Genomic DNA, 14785 nt, shown 5'->3' with positions numbered 1-14785 from the left:
ATCTCACTTGGAAGGTTTTTGTTTTGTCAGTATCTTTATTTCAGCCTCTTGCATAGTTTCTGTTATGTCGGTGGTGTCAACTGGAAGATCTTTATCGTCCGTCCTTGTTACACCCAAAATCCTCGGCCGTTTGGCGGCAGCGAAGTTGAAGGAAGAGGCATCTTCTCAGGAACCAAGTCTCCGTCGCTGGCTAGGTCACCATGGCGTATTCCAAAAGTGCAATAAAGCGGCCGAGGAATGTACCACACATCCCGTCGCTCCTAGGGCCGGGGTGCACGCTATCTTTTGCGGGACACAGACTGAAAGACCATCTATGCGAACGCAAATTACAGGTGCCCTCAAAGCATTAGGCAGATGCAACCAGAATCCTGCCCAAGTCCAAGATACCAATGATCTATCTCGTGTCCAAGCTAAGTGCGCGAAGGAGTCCACCCGCACCAATTCTCGAAACCACCTCTCAGCATCCAGGGCATTCCAAGGACTCAACCCATTCGCGAAGTTCAAGCAAAGGGTGGAGGACAAAGCAGTCGGATGGCTCTAGCTTCTTTCCCCTTATTCTCAAGCGTGGAGCTTCGTGACAAGCGCTCTTGCGCCTCATGACCTGTTTTTCTGTATAGGGACGGGCATCAGCAAATGGTGTATATATACGAAGATTGTGAATAAATACAAGTTACTTGAATGATTCAGCGCCTTGAATGAGACTTTCAGTCAAGAAAATTGCGAGGTGGATGAAATCAGACAGGCGTAAAGCTTGCCCAGACGAAAAGTAGTCAACTCTTTCTCTTCGACATCGAATTTCCTCCTCACAACTGTTACACAAATTCCATCATTCTTCGTGCCTTCAACAGCCATCTCACCCGACTATCCTATAACCTTCCTCAAAATGAAGCCAAGACTCCTTCTCTTGCTACTGACCACCCTCGTCGCTCTCGCCTTCGCTGAAGACAGCCACGCGAAACGCAGCTGGGTAGTCCTTGAATCAAACAACATACAGGATGCAAGCCAGCACGGCGGCCTTCCAAGCGACAATTCCATCAGATATGTTCCGTCTTCTACGTCCGTGCAGACTCAAATTCATTGTAACCCCACATGCTGATATGTACCTCCCAGAGAACCCCCAACTTCATCAACCACTGTGGCGGGAGAATCTTGACAAATGGAAAGTCCTTCAAAGAGGGATCCTGCAATGGAATTAGTATTTCTACAGTTTCTTTATCAGCCTCCAATATCTCTATTCACCTCACTAACTCATTCTCAATGGATAGTAATGGGTGAAATTCCCTCCGAAAAAGACATGGTTTCAACCATAATCACCCACCCATCCCCAGGCCAGATCCTCCCAGCCAATGCTCCATTCTTTGTCAAATTCCGAACCACAAATCTCGTTGCTGGCTCTGTGACAAATCCTAATGCAACCCTGTATTCGGCCCCACAAGCTCTCCGAAATGGCAAAGTTGTGGGGCACATTCAGGTTACTATTCAGTCGATTACGGGGAGGATCTTGACATTGACGGAGTTCCCGTGACGCCTCCTGATCCGACGAGGCCTGCTTTCTTCAAGACCGTCTTTGATGAAGGAGATGGGGTCGGTGGATTTGCTGTCCTTGTGGAGGCCGGTTTACCGGCTGGATTTTATCGGGTTTGTACAATGGTTGCGGCGGGTAATCATCAGCCTGTCATTATGCCGGTAAGTTCTGTACCCCCGAACTAGGGTTATGGGCGAATAAGTCTAAATCCAGGCATCTCTAGGTCGTCGAAAGAGGTTCCCAAGATGATTGTCAGAAATTCAAGGTCACGATTTAAGTCTGAACTTCTGGACCCCGCTTAAATACCGCGAAGCCAAAACAGTCCTTCGGTTTGTCATGAGACGGTAGTGCCAAGCGCTGTTCTCAATTCCAGTTCCATGTTTGTGCTTTCAAAGGTGATGGCGATACGTTATATACCCGATAACCTGTACACGGAGTGCTTTTAAAAGATCGCGCTACAGTGATAACGCTACAATCATAGCCAAAAACAGCATCGCCATACTCTTCCAAACTCCTGAGTAGATCGAGCCCAAGGTCAAGAATCTCAGTCTGGCCTGAGGCAACGATGATAAGCTTCCTGACAGTGGGTGCAAATAATGCAAACAGTGGCATCCCAGCTCCACGAAAATCACCTTGAAGGTCCATACAACAGCACTCAATCCCTTTACAAGGCAAGGCAGTTCTGCACTTCGCAAAATGCCCGACTCAAGCATACCCCCGAATCAAACATCAAACCTCCAGTTCGAACGCAAAAACCATGATATGGTTAAACTCCCAAAACGTACGTCCATCAAACAGCCATAACAATTTCCATCCATTCAACTGCTCCTCTATGCTAGTCACAACGGAGAAAAAAAGGAGCTAACAATACACACTCTAGACGCCGTCGTCCATAAACGCCCAATCCCCCACCCACCAACAGCCTCCCCCTACGCCGGCGCCTCAACCCCAAAAACAATCTACATCTCCTCCTCAACACCCTACATGAGCGCAGTGAAACGCGTACAGAAACTCCTCCGGCTCGCCGAGAAGCGAGCAACAGCGGCCGTTGACGCCTCCGTTAACAAAACCAGTAATAAGAGAGGGAATCGGAATCACGGTGGTCGCGGCGGCCAGCAGCAGGAAAAGATGTTGGCTGCACTCGCGCGCGGGGAGGGGCAGGAGTCGTTAGCTCGGGAGAAGGTCTTCATTAAGGCGACGGGGAGGGCTATTCAGACGGCTCTTAAGGTTGGTGGCTGGTTTGAGAAGGGGGGCAGGGAGGGGGAGTATACGGTGAGAGCTTCAACGGGGAGTGTTCTGGTTGTTGATGACGTTGAGGAAGGGGAGGTGAGCAAGGAGAGCGCGAAGACTGGGATTGAGATAGAGAATGGAGGGGGGTTACCGGCAGAGGTTGAGAGTGTCAATATCCGTGGAAATGGGAAGGAGGAAGGTACTGGGGGTGATGAAACGGTTCTCACGGTTACAACCACAACAACGGGACAGGGAGATACTATGATCCTGAGCGGAAAGGCCGAAGATCCGACGCCGTTAACAGAGGCGCCGCCAAAACCGCTCTCGAAATCCGCGCTGAGGAAGCGGAAACGAGCTGCGAGTTTAGCGACCCGATTCGCTGAGACCGAGTTACCAGAGACGCGGACAAGATGGGTCAATTCGGTTGAAATTGCTATTTCTCTGAAGTGATCTTGACGGTTCAATTGGCACATCAATCTTACAACCCACCGACTCTAACGGTGGCCGACGACCAGCACGTCCTTAGCGTACAGCGTTAGCCGCAATTCCCACATCCCAGCTGAGAAGTGTATGGAACCCGCGTCCATGCCAAGGGTTATCTACCCGATGACTTCGCAAACTATCCTTACATTCACTTCATTGATTAACGCTCTCCAGCTCTAAGGAGTACGGGTTAGCAACCCGCTATGTGAATCAATCGCCATCATCTGTCCGGCGCAACAAATCCATCAAACAGCACCCCGAAGCCCCCGACGCGCGGGGAAAGCACTTCTCGTTTGGTCAAGGCCTTCTCAGCATCAAATTTAGTCAATTTATGCTTACTCCGCCAAGACAAGGGAGAGAACTAAGAGATGAAGCTGCCTGACGCGTATGTGCCATGCTCAAATGATATATACATCTCATAACATACAAGTCAACAGACTCGAAAGGGCCGGACGAGATACCCAGATGGGTACTAAGCGCAGTACCCCCAATGGACCTCGACCGTTTTCGTAAAGTAAACCTATACCTCTCTCTAACCCATATCAGGAGCTAAGGCTCATCATCAAGCAAATTAAATCAGAGTCGGTGACACCGTGAGATATAAAAGAAACCACATGAGTAGTCATTCGTCACTTATTGAAAGGAAGTAAGCGATGCCGCTATGATAGACTAATACACAAATGTCCTGTATCCTGCCGCATGTGAAAGGGACATTAACATGGATGAAAGAGCGAGCCGCTGCCAGGGAACCATAACTGGAACAGCATGGCGTGGAGAAAAGAAATCAAAAGGTAAGACAAGAAATGTAAGAGAGAAAGTCATGCAAGTTATGCAAACTCATAACTGCGCAAAGGGGAAGATGCGATGGCAACCAGGAAAAGCGCCAAGACTCATAATAAACGCCAAAACAACTGATCAGAATACAGGAACAATAGGAGATAGAGCCCAAGATGACAGGCTAGTACGGAAGAATGTTTTGACAACAAAAAAGGAAACAGCGAAGCAAGGAAGGTTTATGTATGACCAAACGGTTTTCAGCCAATTGACGAAAGTGGGTTGCAAGATAGAGCGCCTTAAGTCGACACCAGCAAACAAGCGGAGAGACCAAGCTATTTGTCCACCCTCTGCCAACCATTAAGGTAAGCCATCAACCCAACTCCAAGGAGGACGACTCCGAGCATCGAGGCATATGGACTTGATTGTTCGATGACATCAAGAGGTCTATGTGACTGGGCTGTGATCCCATGGGCGGGAGATTCTACCTCGTTGGAGTGAGGTGACAACACGGAGTGTTGTGGATACGGCTTGGAGTCCTTGCCCGCGGCAGCTGACTCGTTGTCGGGCTGCGAGGATGTATTGTTGGTGCTTGCAGTTTCCGGGACGGAAGAAATGGGCGCGCTCCGCTTCCGACTGTCAATGCGCTCCTTGCGGAGGGTCTCAATCATCTCGGACAATGACTTGCGAACTTCAACAGTCTCGGTCTCTGCTTTCTCTGTTCGGTCCTTGAATAAGGAGACCTGCTTCCTCATTTGCTCCATTTCGTCCATTAACGTCTCGAGGCGGCGCTGTAATCCCTCGGAGTGGCTATCAGCCAGTATCGGCTCTTGCTGAGAGGCGGTAGAGCCGTCCGATATCTCAGGGATAGATTTTTCAATCTTCGTCTCTTCCGGGTTCAATTGAGAACCATCGGATTGCGGCTTAACCGTGGAGCTTTCCGAAGCTCCTTCTGCTTCCTTGGTTGACAGGAGTTCCAGGGCTTTAGCCTTTTCTTCCGCGGACTCTCGAGCTTGCCGTTCTCGTACGAGCATACTCTCAAGCTCCTTTACACGAGCACCTTGACTATCAAGCTCTCTTTTCGCAGACGACAAGGCCTCGATGAGAGAGAGAATTTGGCTAGACTCTCGCGACACAGGTGAGCTTCCAGCGGTCATCTTGGGTTTCTCTGTGTCGGAGCGCTTTAGAGGGGAGATGGCGTCCACCCCATTTCGTGGCAGAGAATCCGGTTTTTCAGGCAAGGGTTGTTGGGGAGGAGGGGCCGGTGGATCAGAAAACCGCGAGAAAGAGTCCATCCGAGGCATCTTTGGCCGCCCGTTGAGCTGACGAGACGAAGTACTGTCTCCGGGGGAGTGTTTTTGCTTCTCCTTCTCGACTGCACCTGGTTTCATGAGTCCGGCTAAGAACTCATCAGTCTGGCGAAGATCTTGTTGCTGCTGTTTCGCCTGTTTCATCTCGGTCTAGAACGAGTTAGCTCTTATGCAAGAGGAAAATGCCGATAAACATACAGTGAGCCTCCTGACAATCTGTTCGATGGAGAGCGGGGAGCTCCAGTAGTTCATCTGGCGCTGCTGCTGGAGTTGGTTGAATTGGCTGCTTGCAGTGCTCTGGGTGCTGCGGGTGCTCGAAGCACTGCCAGCTCGCCCACGAATATGGGACAAAGGCTGGCTAAGAGGAGACGGGAGAAGGCCGTTTCCAGAAGCTGGGTCTAGGTCGCCAAGGGTGAGGTCGAAAATATTAGGCATGCTCCCATAGATGCCTGCATGCTCAACTTTTGCAGAGACTTTGTGATGAACAATGGTCTTCTGGTCTTCGCTGACAATATCAATGCCCAGCTCCAGAGTGTCGTTTTCGCGAATTTCATGAGGGTCAGATTCGCGGTTCTCCGGTGATAGACGCTGGCCGTTGAGGAAAGTTCCGTTAGACGATTTCACGTCACGAATCCAAATCTTTCCACTTCGATCCGCCCAGATCTCAGCATGTTGCCGAGATAGCACCTTTGAATCAAAGAAGCCATTCTTCGGCGTCGGTACAGTTTTGGCATTTGTTTGCCGACCAATCCGCAAAGTCTCAGGGTAGAACGGGACGGTGATTTGTTTCTTTTCGAAGGTACCATTGATTGGTATAAGGGTCAGTATTGCGGGTGGTTCACCAGTCGGCGTGTTTCCCGAGCGAGCGCCGTTCTGGAGGGAGGACTGGAGGAGGTGCTGCTGAGATGGAAGGATAGAGGAAGGCTGCTGGATCCCAGACATAGCAGACGAAGCGCCTGTGCCGGAAAAGAAAGCTGGTTTCGCTTGTGAGCGTGGGTTACTTATTCCGGACACTGGTTCAGATTTGGAGTTAGGCCAAACACTCTTCGATGCCTTCTTTTTTGAGGACCAACTAGTCGATTCAGTGTTGGATGGCTGTCCTGCATCAGTCCCGGACGGGTTTTGGAGTACAGTCGAAGTGGACGAGGTGGACGAGTTAGACCCTATAGAAGAAGAGGAGTTCGATCTATGCAGGGTCTTTCGCGGTATGAACATTCGAGAGACCTCTTCTGGGTTCATAGAAGACAAAGGGTCTTGTCCACCGTTACCAGGATCGTACCATCCCAAGCGAGGCCCCGTCTGTACACTAGGTGGTGACGCCACAGCAGTCATGGAGAAGGAGGAGTAATTTCTTGGGAACGTGTTGTCAGGTATAGAGGCCGTTCAATCTCATGGGTGCTCGTAGGGAAACGCACGGACGTGCGACGGCTCCGCTGGTGGGCGGCAGGCAATTGAAGTATAGTCGCTTCGATTGATCTATAGCGCGTCACGACGTGGAAGAAGCAGGTATGTAGCGATGTTGGCGCGATATTTACAGGACGCTGCTTCTTGCTCGGTGTCGACCAACTGATCCGGGGAGGTCACGTTCGCACCATGCGAGTCCCACCAGGTGAATGTGTTGTCCTCTCCAGAGCCAAGAACAAAGCAGGCCAATATGAAAAGCGACTCGAATAGCGTGTAATTGGCAGATTTACCCCAACGAGATGAAATCAGATAGCAAAAGAGAGTGTAAAGGGTTGAGGCGGAGACAATGAAGGGTTTTAGACCAAGTAGGCGCCTGTCTCTTGGCCACAGATGAGGATGAGGCGGTAAGAGCGACGACCCAGGGGGAAGGTAGCAAGGCAAGAAGTACGAGACGGAACAGCCGCCTTGCACGGGCCGTAAGCCACCAAAACAGCGAATATTCAAGACGCAAGGGCGAGATTTCTTCGAGACAAGGCCATGAGACCGCAGCGGGAGAAGGGTCAGCTCGCATTCTCCTCAAGCCTTAAGTCACGTGCCAAAACAGCACGTGTGTTACGTAATCAAAATTCCGATCCCAGAAGAGAAGGCAGTGTCACGTGCGCCCCGGGCTCGGCGGTTTGAGGCCGAAAGCTTGGAGTTGCTTTTGCGACTGTGAAGCTCCGGAGCTGTTAAAGGAAGTGTTGACGGCGTTGTGCAGGTTCCACAGCTAGAATTCGGCCACAGTCAGAGGACTCTGTTTATATCGTCCGGCGAATCCCTCCAAAATGCCCGTAGTTGCAGGCCCTCCCCAGGCCCATGGCCCCTCGACCTTCGACAAAAGTGAGTTCTTCGCCATATCGATGCGGTTTCTCCTCTTTCGAACGCAAACAAGCTTACATGTTGTCCAGTGAAAATGGGTGCGATGATGGGATCAAGTAAGTGATATTTTTCTCCGCCACTGCGGTCTATGCTCCATGCTAATATTCACCCTCCAGCCGTTGGCGGCATTATGGGCTTTATCATTGGTTAGTCTCGTCGAATACCGTGAATCGCAGACAGTGTATTCATCTGAACAGGAACTGTCACCATCTTCCAGTATGGGGCCGGGCCTAACGGCGTTATGCGAACATTGGGCAAATACATGCTTGGGTCGGGTGCAACATTTGGGTATGCTCCTTGCACGAAGATCGACCAGATCCTTCAGCGGCTATACTAATTATTACTCACGACTGCAGACTATTCATGTCGATTGGCAGCGTTATCCGTACCGAAGGCCCTCACAACGACGCCTGGCTTCGAGCCCGGGGACCTCCGATGATCCTTCCCCGCCAGTCACCCCTGCGACGTGCATAAGAGTAGCTCAATATCTGTGGCATCACGGGGCGGTTGCGGCGCAGGGGTATCGATAACGACGGCGACTGTACAATAGCATATATTCACCGCATGCTCGTATTTGGGTTGAGAGATTGTGGAGGAACACCCATTGGAAAGCATGTCGAGGCAGGTGGGCTGAGAGGAGGGTACGGTGTATATAACCTGGGGGCGTAATAGCCACAGGAACTCCGATCTAGCGAAACAAGGTCTCTTTCTGTATGAGTTTAATTATAATGAAGATTTCACGAACCAGATGTTGGCCTGCTGAAGGAGAAGCACAAACTCAAAGGACACTGTTTCAAGACTGTGCCTTCTTTTTCCCTATGACGCCTGTTAGCCTCAGTAACCTTGGTTCAATATATCTTCTTGTGGATATGCCGCACATCGTGTTCGTTTCAGCAGTTTGGCCATCCGTTGATGTATATATTCTCGGCGCCCCGGAGAGGACCGGATATAGGCCATTCCAGCTTGGACTTACCAGGGACACCACAAGCTCTAAACCTACTCGCGAAGGAGGAAGTAATTATAGAATCTATTGATTAAAACCTGCCATATTCCAATAGCGATGGACCTGCGAGCCAAAGTGATGCCATCCCGCATCTCCACAACTTCCGGCCACCACTCCATCTCCACACTAAAGCCCGAACACAATTTACGCTTCAGATCAGGCAAAAATTGGGACAGCTACTTAGTCCATGTGTCAGACAATATATAGAGCACAAGGCTGCAAACATAACGCGAGAGCTCTAATGTATTATGAGGTATTTCTCGGCCTGGCGGGACAAATAGGTGAGGCTAGATACTCGACGTCCCTGCGTGAAGAGCATGAAAGTCGGTTCGGTATACTCTTTCTCGAAACACCCTGTGTTGAGGCTCAATGTACGCTTCAATAACATGCATGGATTGAACCGGATCTGGCTGGGGCCGCAGCTTGGTGAACTTTTAGCAAGGGTATGACGCATGACTGCGTCCTGGAATTCGGGAACTTGGCGGACCTGAATTATTAGTTGACGGGGGAGCCGGTACTTTTCGACTTCTTGCGGGATGTGAAGCATTGTTGTATCGATCAGTGTTGAGGAAGATAGAATGCTTTGGGGATCTGGGTTGATTTGGTAATGTATATTGAAAGCAAATACAAGACACCAGTGAATACATAGTAAGAAGAATAGGAAGAAGGAATATAAACCCTAAACGACACTAATCCTCGAAACAACTGTTCCTGGGTACGCCAGACCTCCTTGGTAACGCCGAGTCTAAGCCGTCAAACATCAATGTAGAAGGCAACCATCTACCTCGCATGCTTCGGAAGGCGTAAACCGAGATGTGGCAGATAAAGGCTCGGATGCCACCACACGAAGAGCGCAACAGATGGGAAGATCGGAACCGCGTCGAAGACATAGAACGGCCACTCGTGGGTATTGATATAACCGCCGTGGCCCTCTGTAAACTCGACCATTCGAAAGATGGATCGAATCTAGTCATCACACGCATGTTAGTTAAGAGGCACAGGACGAAAGAGTTGGGCTGGGACGTACGTACCAAGATCATAACCGTTGCGAGATTTACCACCCGTAAGAGAGCCTGCCAGTCGTTCTTCCTCGGCTTATCCTGTATCGCCATGCTAAACTCATCCTGCCCATACAGTGGCTGAGAGACAGCCTTGAGGAACTTCTTGGACGTAAAGTTGAATCGCACTGCTGCTATCGTGAAAATTCCAAAGGCGACGATTTGCACTATGACACCAACCAACGCAAGATCCCGGCCTCTGTTAAAGGTATTGAGATCATCCTGACTTGTTCCATTCCCAGATGTGATCATGACAGCGCCGATAAGTTGCAGAAAGAGGGCAAGAATATCGAAAGCGACGAATATCGGGGTTACGAATCGCGGAGGGACCCAGCAGACCTTGAATGTGCGGTGCTCTTTTGGTACGACTTGGAAAATGATACGTCCAAAGAGGACGTACAGGGCTCCAGCCATAAGGACGGGTGCGAGGATCAAGAGTCCAAATTGGAGGGAGAATATGGTGCGAGCGCTTACATCCTGCGTGGAAATTGTGCGGGTGATGTAGCCGACAGCTTCCACTATTGTACCCTTCAGTGAGCTGGGATGTAGGAAAGGTCAGGATGGAATAAAATAGAGACGCACTCGCTGAAGAAACCACCATGACAAGCCACACCACTGGTCTAAAGCGAAGCCATTGGACAACCGTCCCGATAAATGCAAGCCCATAGAGAGCTGCGAATAGAGCCGCAGCTCCCACTGAGGGTTGGTAATTATAGTACGATTCGGGGTCATCTCGACGGGTAAGCATCGCAATGAAAAAAAAAAAAAGAAGTTGTGTTGAAGATGTTGAAACCGGATTGCGTGTCTGCCTGCGCTTTATACCTGGTGTTTCGTCCATTCATCTGCACTGGTTCCCACATGGGCAGGGAAAGCATCGGCTGCCAGCAGGCGCCGAGACCCGAAAGAACACAGCTGGTGTAGCTTGCGAGAGGCGCTTGAGCGAAGGCCATTATTATTTAATCGGAAATCAAACCATGTCAAATGGAAGACCCTCAGCCTTGCACCCCTGCTGACTCGAAGACCAAGTGCTTGAAGCACCGGCGAATCACTGTTTCTGATTGGCCAAGTACAAGTGATAATGTCGCCTTCTTACGAAAAACGTGAGGGCGTGGTCTCCAAGACTGCGACAGAGTGGCTGAGCATGGATGATGACAACTCCTCCCTGACTGGTGCTTTGACATTTTCGCTGTATGAGAGGCTTCAGCTTTGCACTGCCTCTGTGCTGGATGAGATACTCTCGCACTTCCGAAGCAAAGGATGACGTTCTGTGGTCGTCCAAGCCAAAACTGCCTTCGTTGTCGTCAACGGCGCATCAAGGTAAGCCACTGCTGGTCTGCGGGTCCTTGGCGTACACCGCAGCTCCAGGTTGAAGACGCGGGGTCGGAGTTTAATCGTGGTTCAATAGTGCGATAGGGCAAGACCCGGATGCTCTCAATGCAAAAGAGCAGGCAAGGAATGCGCGGGCTACCGAGACGAGAACTCCTTGGTATTCAGAAGTGAGAATGAGCGCATCGTTCGGCAGGTGGAAGCCACAAGAAGCCGAACGCGAGGCAAAGAGCAGGCTTCAAGTTCTTCAGATGAAAACATCAGTCCCTCAGATCAAAACACCAAGAGCCTTATACTTTCAAAACCCATGCCAATAACACCTCTGGACGTTGATAATCATGGACTGCTTTTTTTCACCCACAGCTTTGGATCCGCCCCCTGGTTTGATGGAAGTTATCCGAGTCATCGGGGAATACCATTGTTTAAAGAGCTTGAGGTCGATGCACCCTTTCGAAATTCTGTCACCTCTATCGGCCTGGCAGCTCTATCTAACGTGAACCGAGATCCTGCGTTGCTTTCTCAAGCACGACAACGGTACGGAAGATCACTGCAAGCAGTTCGAAGGATTTTTGATAACATATCGCATCACAACGCAAGGAGCTTAGTGAGGATGATTCTCACGCTCGGGATTTTCGAGGTTAGTACGCTGGGGGCGAGTTTGCGGATGAGCAACGAGTTGCTGATCATGATAGATGGTGGATGCGAAGCCAGGAATAGTGTCTTCTGGGAGAACACATTTACCTGGGGTCTATGCCGTCATGAAGCGATTTCCTTTCCTCAAAGGGAGAAATCCTAATGGGGAAGGAGAGTTGTATTTTTACTTTTCCGTTATCGTCCATTACTTTGAGGCCGGGGGCCCTTTTCCTACTGAGTTGAAGAGCTGGTCATGCCAGCGGACGGCGCTCTTCAACTATGAAAATTGGCCAGCCTTCGAATTGGTGGATATCTTCGTTCACTTTATTAGTCTGTGTGCGACGCCCGTACATCACGGAGCAGGCGGGAAAAAGATCCTGCGTGAAGCGGTAGACTTGGAAACCCAGCTCGGAAATTGGATAGAAGCCCTTCCGGAGGATTGGTCTTTTGCCGTCAGAGAGGCTGCAGATGTACCTGGGACTTTATACGGACAGTACCACGTGTACCAGAATCTGTGGGCATCTCGAGTCTTGAATTACTATCGCCTGGGCCGTCTGCTGGTAAATGAGTTGATCCTGGCATATATAGCCAAGCTGGAAACGCTCGGGTGTGGGTGGGATGAACAGAAGATGCGTTCATTGGGGGTGGTAAATCAAATGGCGACTGATATCTGCGTTGGGATTGCGAGCCAGGGCCTGTCCATCAGTGCTGGGTCCCAGCTAAATGGTAGCCAGGGCCGCACTTTGCTCAGAGGGTTGTTCATGACCATGTTTCCCTTGACAGTTGCGGCCGGCGCAACTGGGGTGTCTGACGCACTCCGCTGCTGGGCGATCAATATGCTCGAGACTATCGGCAACCGTCTGGGTATCCGACAAGCGCTGCTGGCCATTCAACGCATACAAGCGGCCACCGCAAATGAGATCCAGCTTGTGGCATTCCAATGGCCGGTTCTTGAGGGCATTTGCCGGTGACATGCAGGCTGGGGAGCCCTTTGTCGTCAGCTTCTCATCCAGGCAACGTATCTGGGAGGCGAGCTGTCGCTGGAAGCACTTCCTTCCCGACTCATTGGCACCTGATTGCGGCTGAGTTGGCATGGACGACTTGGCGAGGCCCACAGCGCGTGACTCGTCCTTTACTGCCAAGCCGATGGGCACTGGTGCAGTGTGCTTGACTGCGGGTGCTGCGACTCCTGGACAGGAGGCTTTCTCCCAGAAGCTCCAGGATGGGTGAACCGGCAGGCGCAAAGCCTGCTTCAGTTTTCTGGATGTCACACATGAATTATGGAACTCGGAAGTCTGTGTCGCCTGCAAGGAGTTGACAACGGCATGGCCTCGTCCATTGGCAGATTGACAGGCGTTGAGAGCCCCGGTTCGTACGGTATTGATACGTGGTTGCCGTCGATCACGCCCTCGACCTCCGCTGAACAGGGAAATCTCGGTACAAACCGAAGTCATTCTCGTACTACTAGTCACAACTTGAACTTAAAGTTGAATAAAATGAAATTTTTGACAGATTAGTCCACACTACGCTTCTCTTGCGCTGAAAGTTCGGTAGGGCCTGCCACTATCGACGGGCACAAAGAGTGTTGACCGTGCGACTGGAAGAATTTGATAAATATTCCCCTCAATCTGGCAGAGGTTGTGTAGCCGCCGCCCAGCAAACAGGATCAAAGAGGGACAACATGAAACCCTCTGAGACAAAAAAAATTAATGGAGGGAACAGAGGGCGCGATGCCACAGAATTAGAACGGGTGAAAACTCTTTCTCTTCTTCCAAGACTTCTGAGTCAGATGATGCTTTGGATGATTGGCAGAAAGCAAATTGTGCCTGACGAGTTGGCGCTGGGGAGATTCAGGAACCCGAAGCCACCTGCCCTGACGAGGAGCCTCGGAAAGGATCTGCGGCGAATCAGCCCTGTATGTCCCTGGGGCAGCCAACACATCCTTTTCGCTTTGGGCATTCCTTTGGCGTTGGGTCCAATCGCAGCCAGCCGACGATCGCGCAATTTGCGAGGTCTGAACAGGCACGAACCCCTTGCACCAGCGGATGTTATTGGGCCAGCAATTAGCCTGTCCATTCTCCATTCTCGTGTTTGGCTCGATTTATTGACGGTCTTGTATTTAGTCCAACGCCTCCCCGACATTCTCTTTCGCTCCTTTTCCCTTCCCATCCCACGCATTTCAACCCCCGAGCCGCGCTCTCTCCACGTTCTTTACGTCTCCTGTTCTCGTCTCTGGACTGCGACACGCCCACTCCTTTGCGTCTCCAGTTCATTATCCAGTTGACAGTCGCTCGTTCCACCGTCAGCCGAGAGCCACCTGTTCCTTGCGCAGTCACAACCCGCTCAACCCCTCTCCGTCGCAACGAAATCTATCGTTCAAGATCATTTTCTATCCTCAAAGCCGATAACGCTTATCGAATCATCAAAATGAAGCTTAGCGCTATTTCTTCGACCATCTTTTTCCTTGGCGCGGCCCAGGCTGTCGGTGCTGAAACTCTCACCTCGACCCTGACCACTACCATCACCAGGACGCTCGTGCGTGTCAACGCTGTGTCTCCCACTCCGACTCCTTCGTCATCTACCCCTATTATCCCCTCGAGCACTCCTACCTCGAGTACTATGGTTCCCACTTCAACGGCGACCGCTACCGCTACCGTGGCTCCCGAAGACCCAGAGCACACAAACATGGCCGTCGCTTTCGAGGGCAACGTGCCTGTCGCCCTGGCCGGTGGTGCCCTGGCTCTGTTCTTCGGTGCCCTGTGAATTCTGCAAATCGAACGTACAATCTAGGAATGACGCATCTATCGCGTTTGCGCGACGTCAAGATGGGCAGTGGAGGGCTGCTGATCACAAGTGATTGAACTTCTCTTCTTGCCTCTAGCTTATCTTTTTGGCCTATTTATTATAACTTCTACCTTCTTGTATCCGTTTCCTTGGGTCTCGACCGCGATCGAGATGACAAAAGTGGGACGGACAGGTGTTATGGATTCTATACCCCTTATTTACGATTATTCATGAGTTGATGGTGCTTACCATATTATTTCCCCATCTTCGTTTTTGATGAGTGAGTCACTGGGTGAGATTCGCCTCTGATTTATGCGCTCTGTTGCGCATCGCCTTT

General features: G+C 50.8%; 8 protein-coding genes across 8 annotated transcripts; 6 read left to right on the top strand and 2 right to left on the bottom strand.

Moving 5' to 3' along the window:
* The first annotated feature begins 16 nt into the window (after positions 1–16).
* On the top strand, positions 17–649 carry BJX67DRAFT_45612 (uncharacterized protein). The gene has a single exon (XM_071035034.1). It carries the CDS (start codon positions 65–67, stop codon positions 539–541), a length of 477 nt encoding a protein of 158 aa, XP_070887562.1. The 5' UTR covers positions 17–64; the 3' UTR covers positions 542–649.
* A 129-nt stretch (positions 650–778) lies between these two features.
* Positions 779–2021, top strand: BJX67DRAFT_349838 (uncharacterized protein). The gene is made up of 3 exons (XM_071028783.1): positions 779–1181; positions 1240–1685; positions 1748–2021. Exons 1-2 carry the CDS (start codon positions 1090–1092, stop codon positions 1523–1525), a joined length of 378 nt encoding a protein of 125 aa, XP_070887561.1. The 5' UTR covers positions 779–1089; the 3' UTR covers positions 1526–1685; positions 1748–2021.
* A 160-nt stretch (positions 2022–2181) lies between these two features.
* Positions 2182–3555, top strand: BJX67DRAFT_45598 (ribonuclease P subunit p20 family protein). Its single transcript, XM_071035033.1, has 2 exons — positions 2182–2306; positions 2406–3555. The coding sequence occupies exons 1-2, from the start codon at positions 2222–2224 to the stop codon at positions 3203–3205; spliced, it is 885 nt and encodes a 294-aa protein (XP_070887560.1). The 5' UTR covers positions 2182–2221; the 3' UTR covers positions 3206–3555.
* A 221-nt stretch (positions 3556–3776) lies between these two features.
* Positions 3777–6833, bottom strand: BJX67DRAFT_45595 (putative cytoplasm to vacuole targeting Vps64). The gene is made up of 2 exons (XM_071035032.1): positions 5521–6833; positions 3777–5472 (listed from the first exon to the last, which is right to left on the bottom strand). The coding sequence occupies exons 1-2, from the start codon at positions 6652–6654 to the stop codon at positions 4348–4350; spliced, it is 2259 nt and encodes a 752-aa protein (XP_070887559.1). The 5' UTR covers positions 6655–6833; the 3' UTR covers positions 3777–4347.
* A 594-nt stretch (positions 6834–7427) lies between these two features.
* BJX67DRAFT_349835 (MGR2/ROMO1 family protein) lies at positions 7428–8599 on the top strand. The gene is made up of 5 exons (XM_071028782.1): positions 7428–7605; positions 7674–7700; positions 7761–7790; positions 7842–7932; positions 8001–8599. The coding sequence occupies exons 1-5, from the start codon at positions 7551–7553 to the stop codon at positions 8116–8118; spliced, it is 321 nt and encodes a 106-aa protein (XP_070887558.1). The 5' UTR covers positions 7428–7550; the 3' UTR covers positions 8119–8599.
* An 828-nt stretch (positions 8600–9427) lies between these two features.
* On the bottom strand, positions 9428–10453 carry BJX67DRAFT_379951 (RTA1 domain-containing protein; the record flags this gene model as incomplete). Its single annotated transcript, XM_071032691.1, has 3 exons — positions 9428–9613; positions 9679–10223; positions 10288–10453. The coding sequence occupies 3 exons, from the start codon at positions 10451–10453 to the stop codon at positions 9428–9430; spliced, it is 897 nt and encodes a 298-aa protein (XP_070887557.1).
* BJX67DRAFT_387340 (Zn(II)2Cys6 transcription factor domain-containing protein) lies at positions 10289–12790 on the top strand. The gene is made up of 3 exons (XM_071034204.1): positions 10289–11022; positions 11111–11668; positions 11724–12790. The coding sequence occupies exons 1-3, from the start codon at positions 10963–10965 to the stop codon at positions 12633–12635; spliced, it is 1530 nt and encodes a 509-aa protein (XP_070887556.1). The 5' UTR covers positions 10289–10962; the 3' UTR covers positions 12636–12790.
* Positions 12791–14091: 1301 nt separating this feature from the next.
* On the top strand, positions 14092–14427 carry BJX67DRAFT_379949 (uncharacterized protein; the record flags this gene model as incomplete). Its single annotated transcript, XM_071032690.1, has 1 exon — positions 14092–14427. One exon carries the CDS (start codon positions 14092–14094, stop codon positions 14425–14427), a length of 336 nt encoding a protein of 111 aa, XP_070887555.1.
* Positions 14428–14785: the final 358 nt, after the last annotated feature.

The sequence above is a fragment of the Aspergillus lucknowensis genome, assembly GCF_044049455.1.
Source record: "Aspergillus lucknowensis strain CBS 449.75 chromosome Unknown BJX67scaffold_13, whole genome shotgun sequence".
NCBI classification, from domain to species: Eukaryota; Fungi; Ascomycota; class Eurotiomycetes; order Eurotiales; family Aspergillaceae; genus Aspergillus; species Aspergillus lucknowensis.
This window is presented reverse-complemented; position numbering and strand designations above follow the sequence as displayed.

Excerpts from the sequence above, each read along its gene's own strand:
- BJX67DRAFT_45612 (XM_071035034.1), top strand. The coding sequence starts at position 65 with ATGTCGGTGGTGTCAACTGGAAGATCTTTATCGTCCGTCCTTGTTACA.
- BJX67DRAFT_349838 (XM_071028783.1), top strand. The coding sequence starts at position 1,090 with ATGCTGATATGTACCTCCCAGAGAACCCCCAACTTCATCAACCACTGT. Across the intron at positions 1,182-1,239 it reads AAGTCCTTCAAAGAGGGATC|CTCACTAACTCATTCTCAAT; the intron begins CTGCAATGGAAT and ends ATCTCTATTCAC.
- BJX67DRAFT_45598 (XM_071035033.1), top strand. The coding sequence starts at position 2,222 with ATGCCCGACTCAAGCATACCCCCGAATCAAACATCAAACCTCCAGTTC. Across the intron at positions 2,307-2,405 it reads TATGGTTAAACTCCCAAAAC|ACGCCGTCGTCCATAAACGC; the intron begins GTACGTCCATCA and ends TACACACTCTAG.
- BJX67DRAFT_45595 (XM_071035032.1), bottom strand. The coding sequence starts at position 6,654 with ATGACTGCTGTGGCGTCACCACCTAGTGTACAGACGGGGCCTCGCTTG. Across the intron at positions 5,473-5,520 it reads AGATTGTCAGGAGGCTCACT|ACCGAGATGAAACAGGCGAA; the intron begins GTATGTTTATCG and ends AACTCGTTCTAG.
- BJX67DRAFT_349835 (XM_071028782.1), top strand. The coding sequence starts at position 7,551 with ATGCCCGTAGTTGCAGGCCCTCCCCAGGCCCATGGCCCCTCGACCTTC. Across the intron at positions 7,606-7,673 it reads CCCCTCGACCTTCGACAAAA|TGAAAATGGGTGCGATGATG; the intron begins GTGAGTTCTTCG and ends CATGTTGTCCAG. Across the intron at positions 7,933-8,000 it reads GGGTCGGGTGCAACATTTGG|ACTATTCATGTCGATTGGCA; the intron begins GTATGCTCCTTG and ends TCACGACTGCAG.
- BJX67DRAFT_387340 (XM_071034204.1), top strand. The coding sequence starts at position 10,963 with ATGACGTTCTGTGGTCGTCCAAGCCAAAACTGCCTTCGTTGTCGTCAA. Across the intron at positions 11,023-11,110 it reads GTCGTCAACGGCGCATCAAG|TGCGATAGGGCAAGACCCGG; the intron begins GTAAGCCACTGC and ends GTGGTTCAATAG. Across the intron at positions 11,669-11,723 it reads TCACGCTCGGGATTTTCGAG|ATGGTGGATGCGAAGCCAGG; the intron begins GTTAGTACGCTG and ends TGATCATGATAG.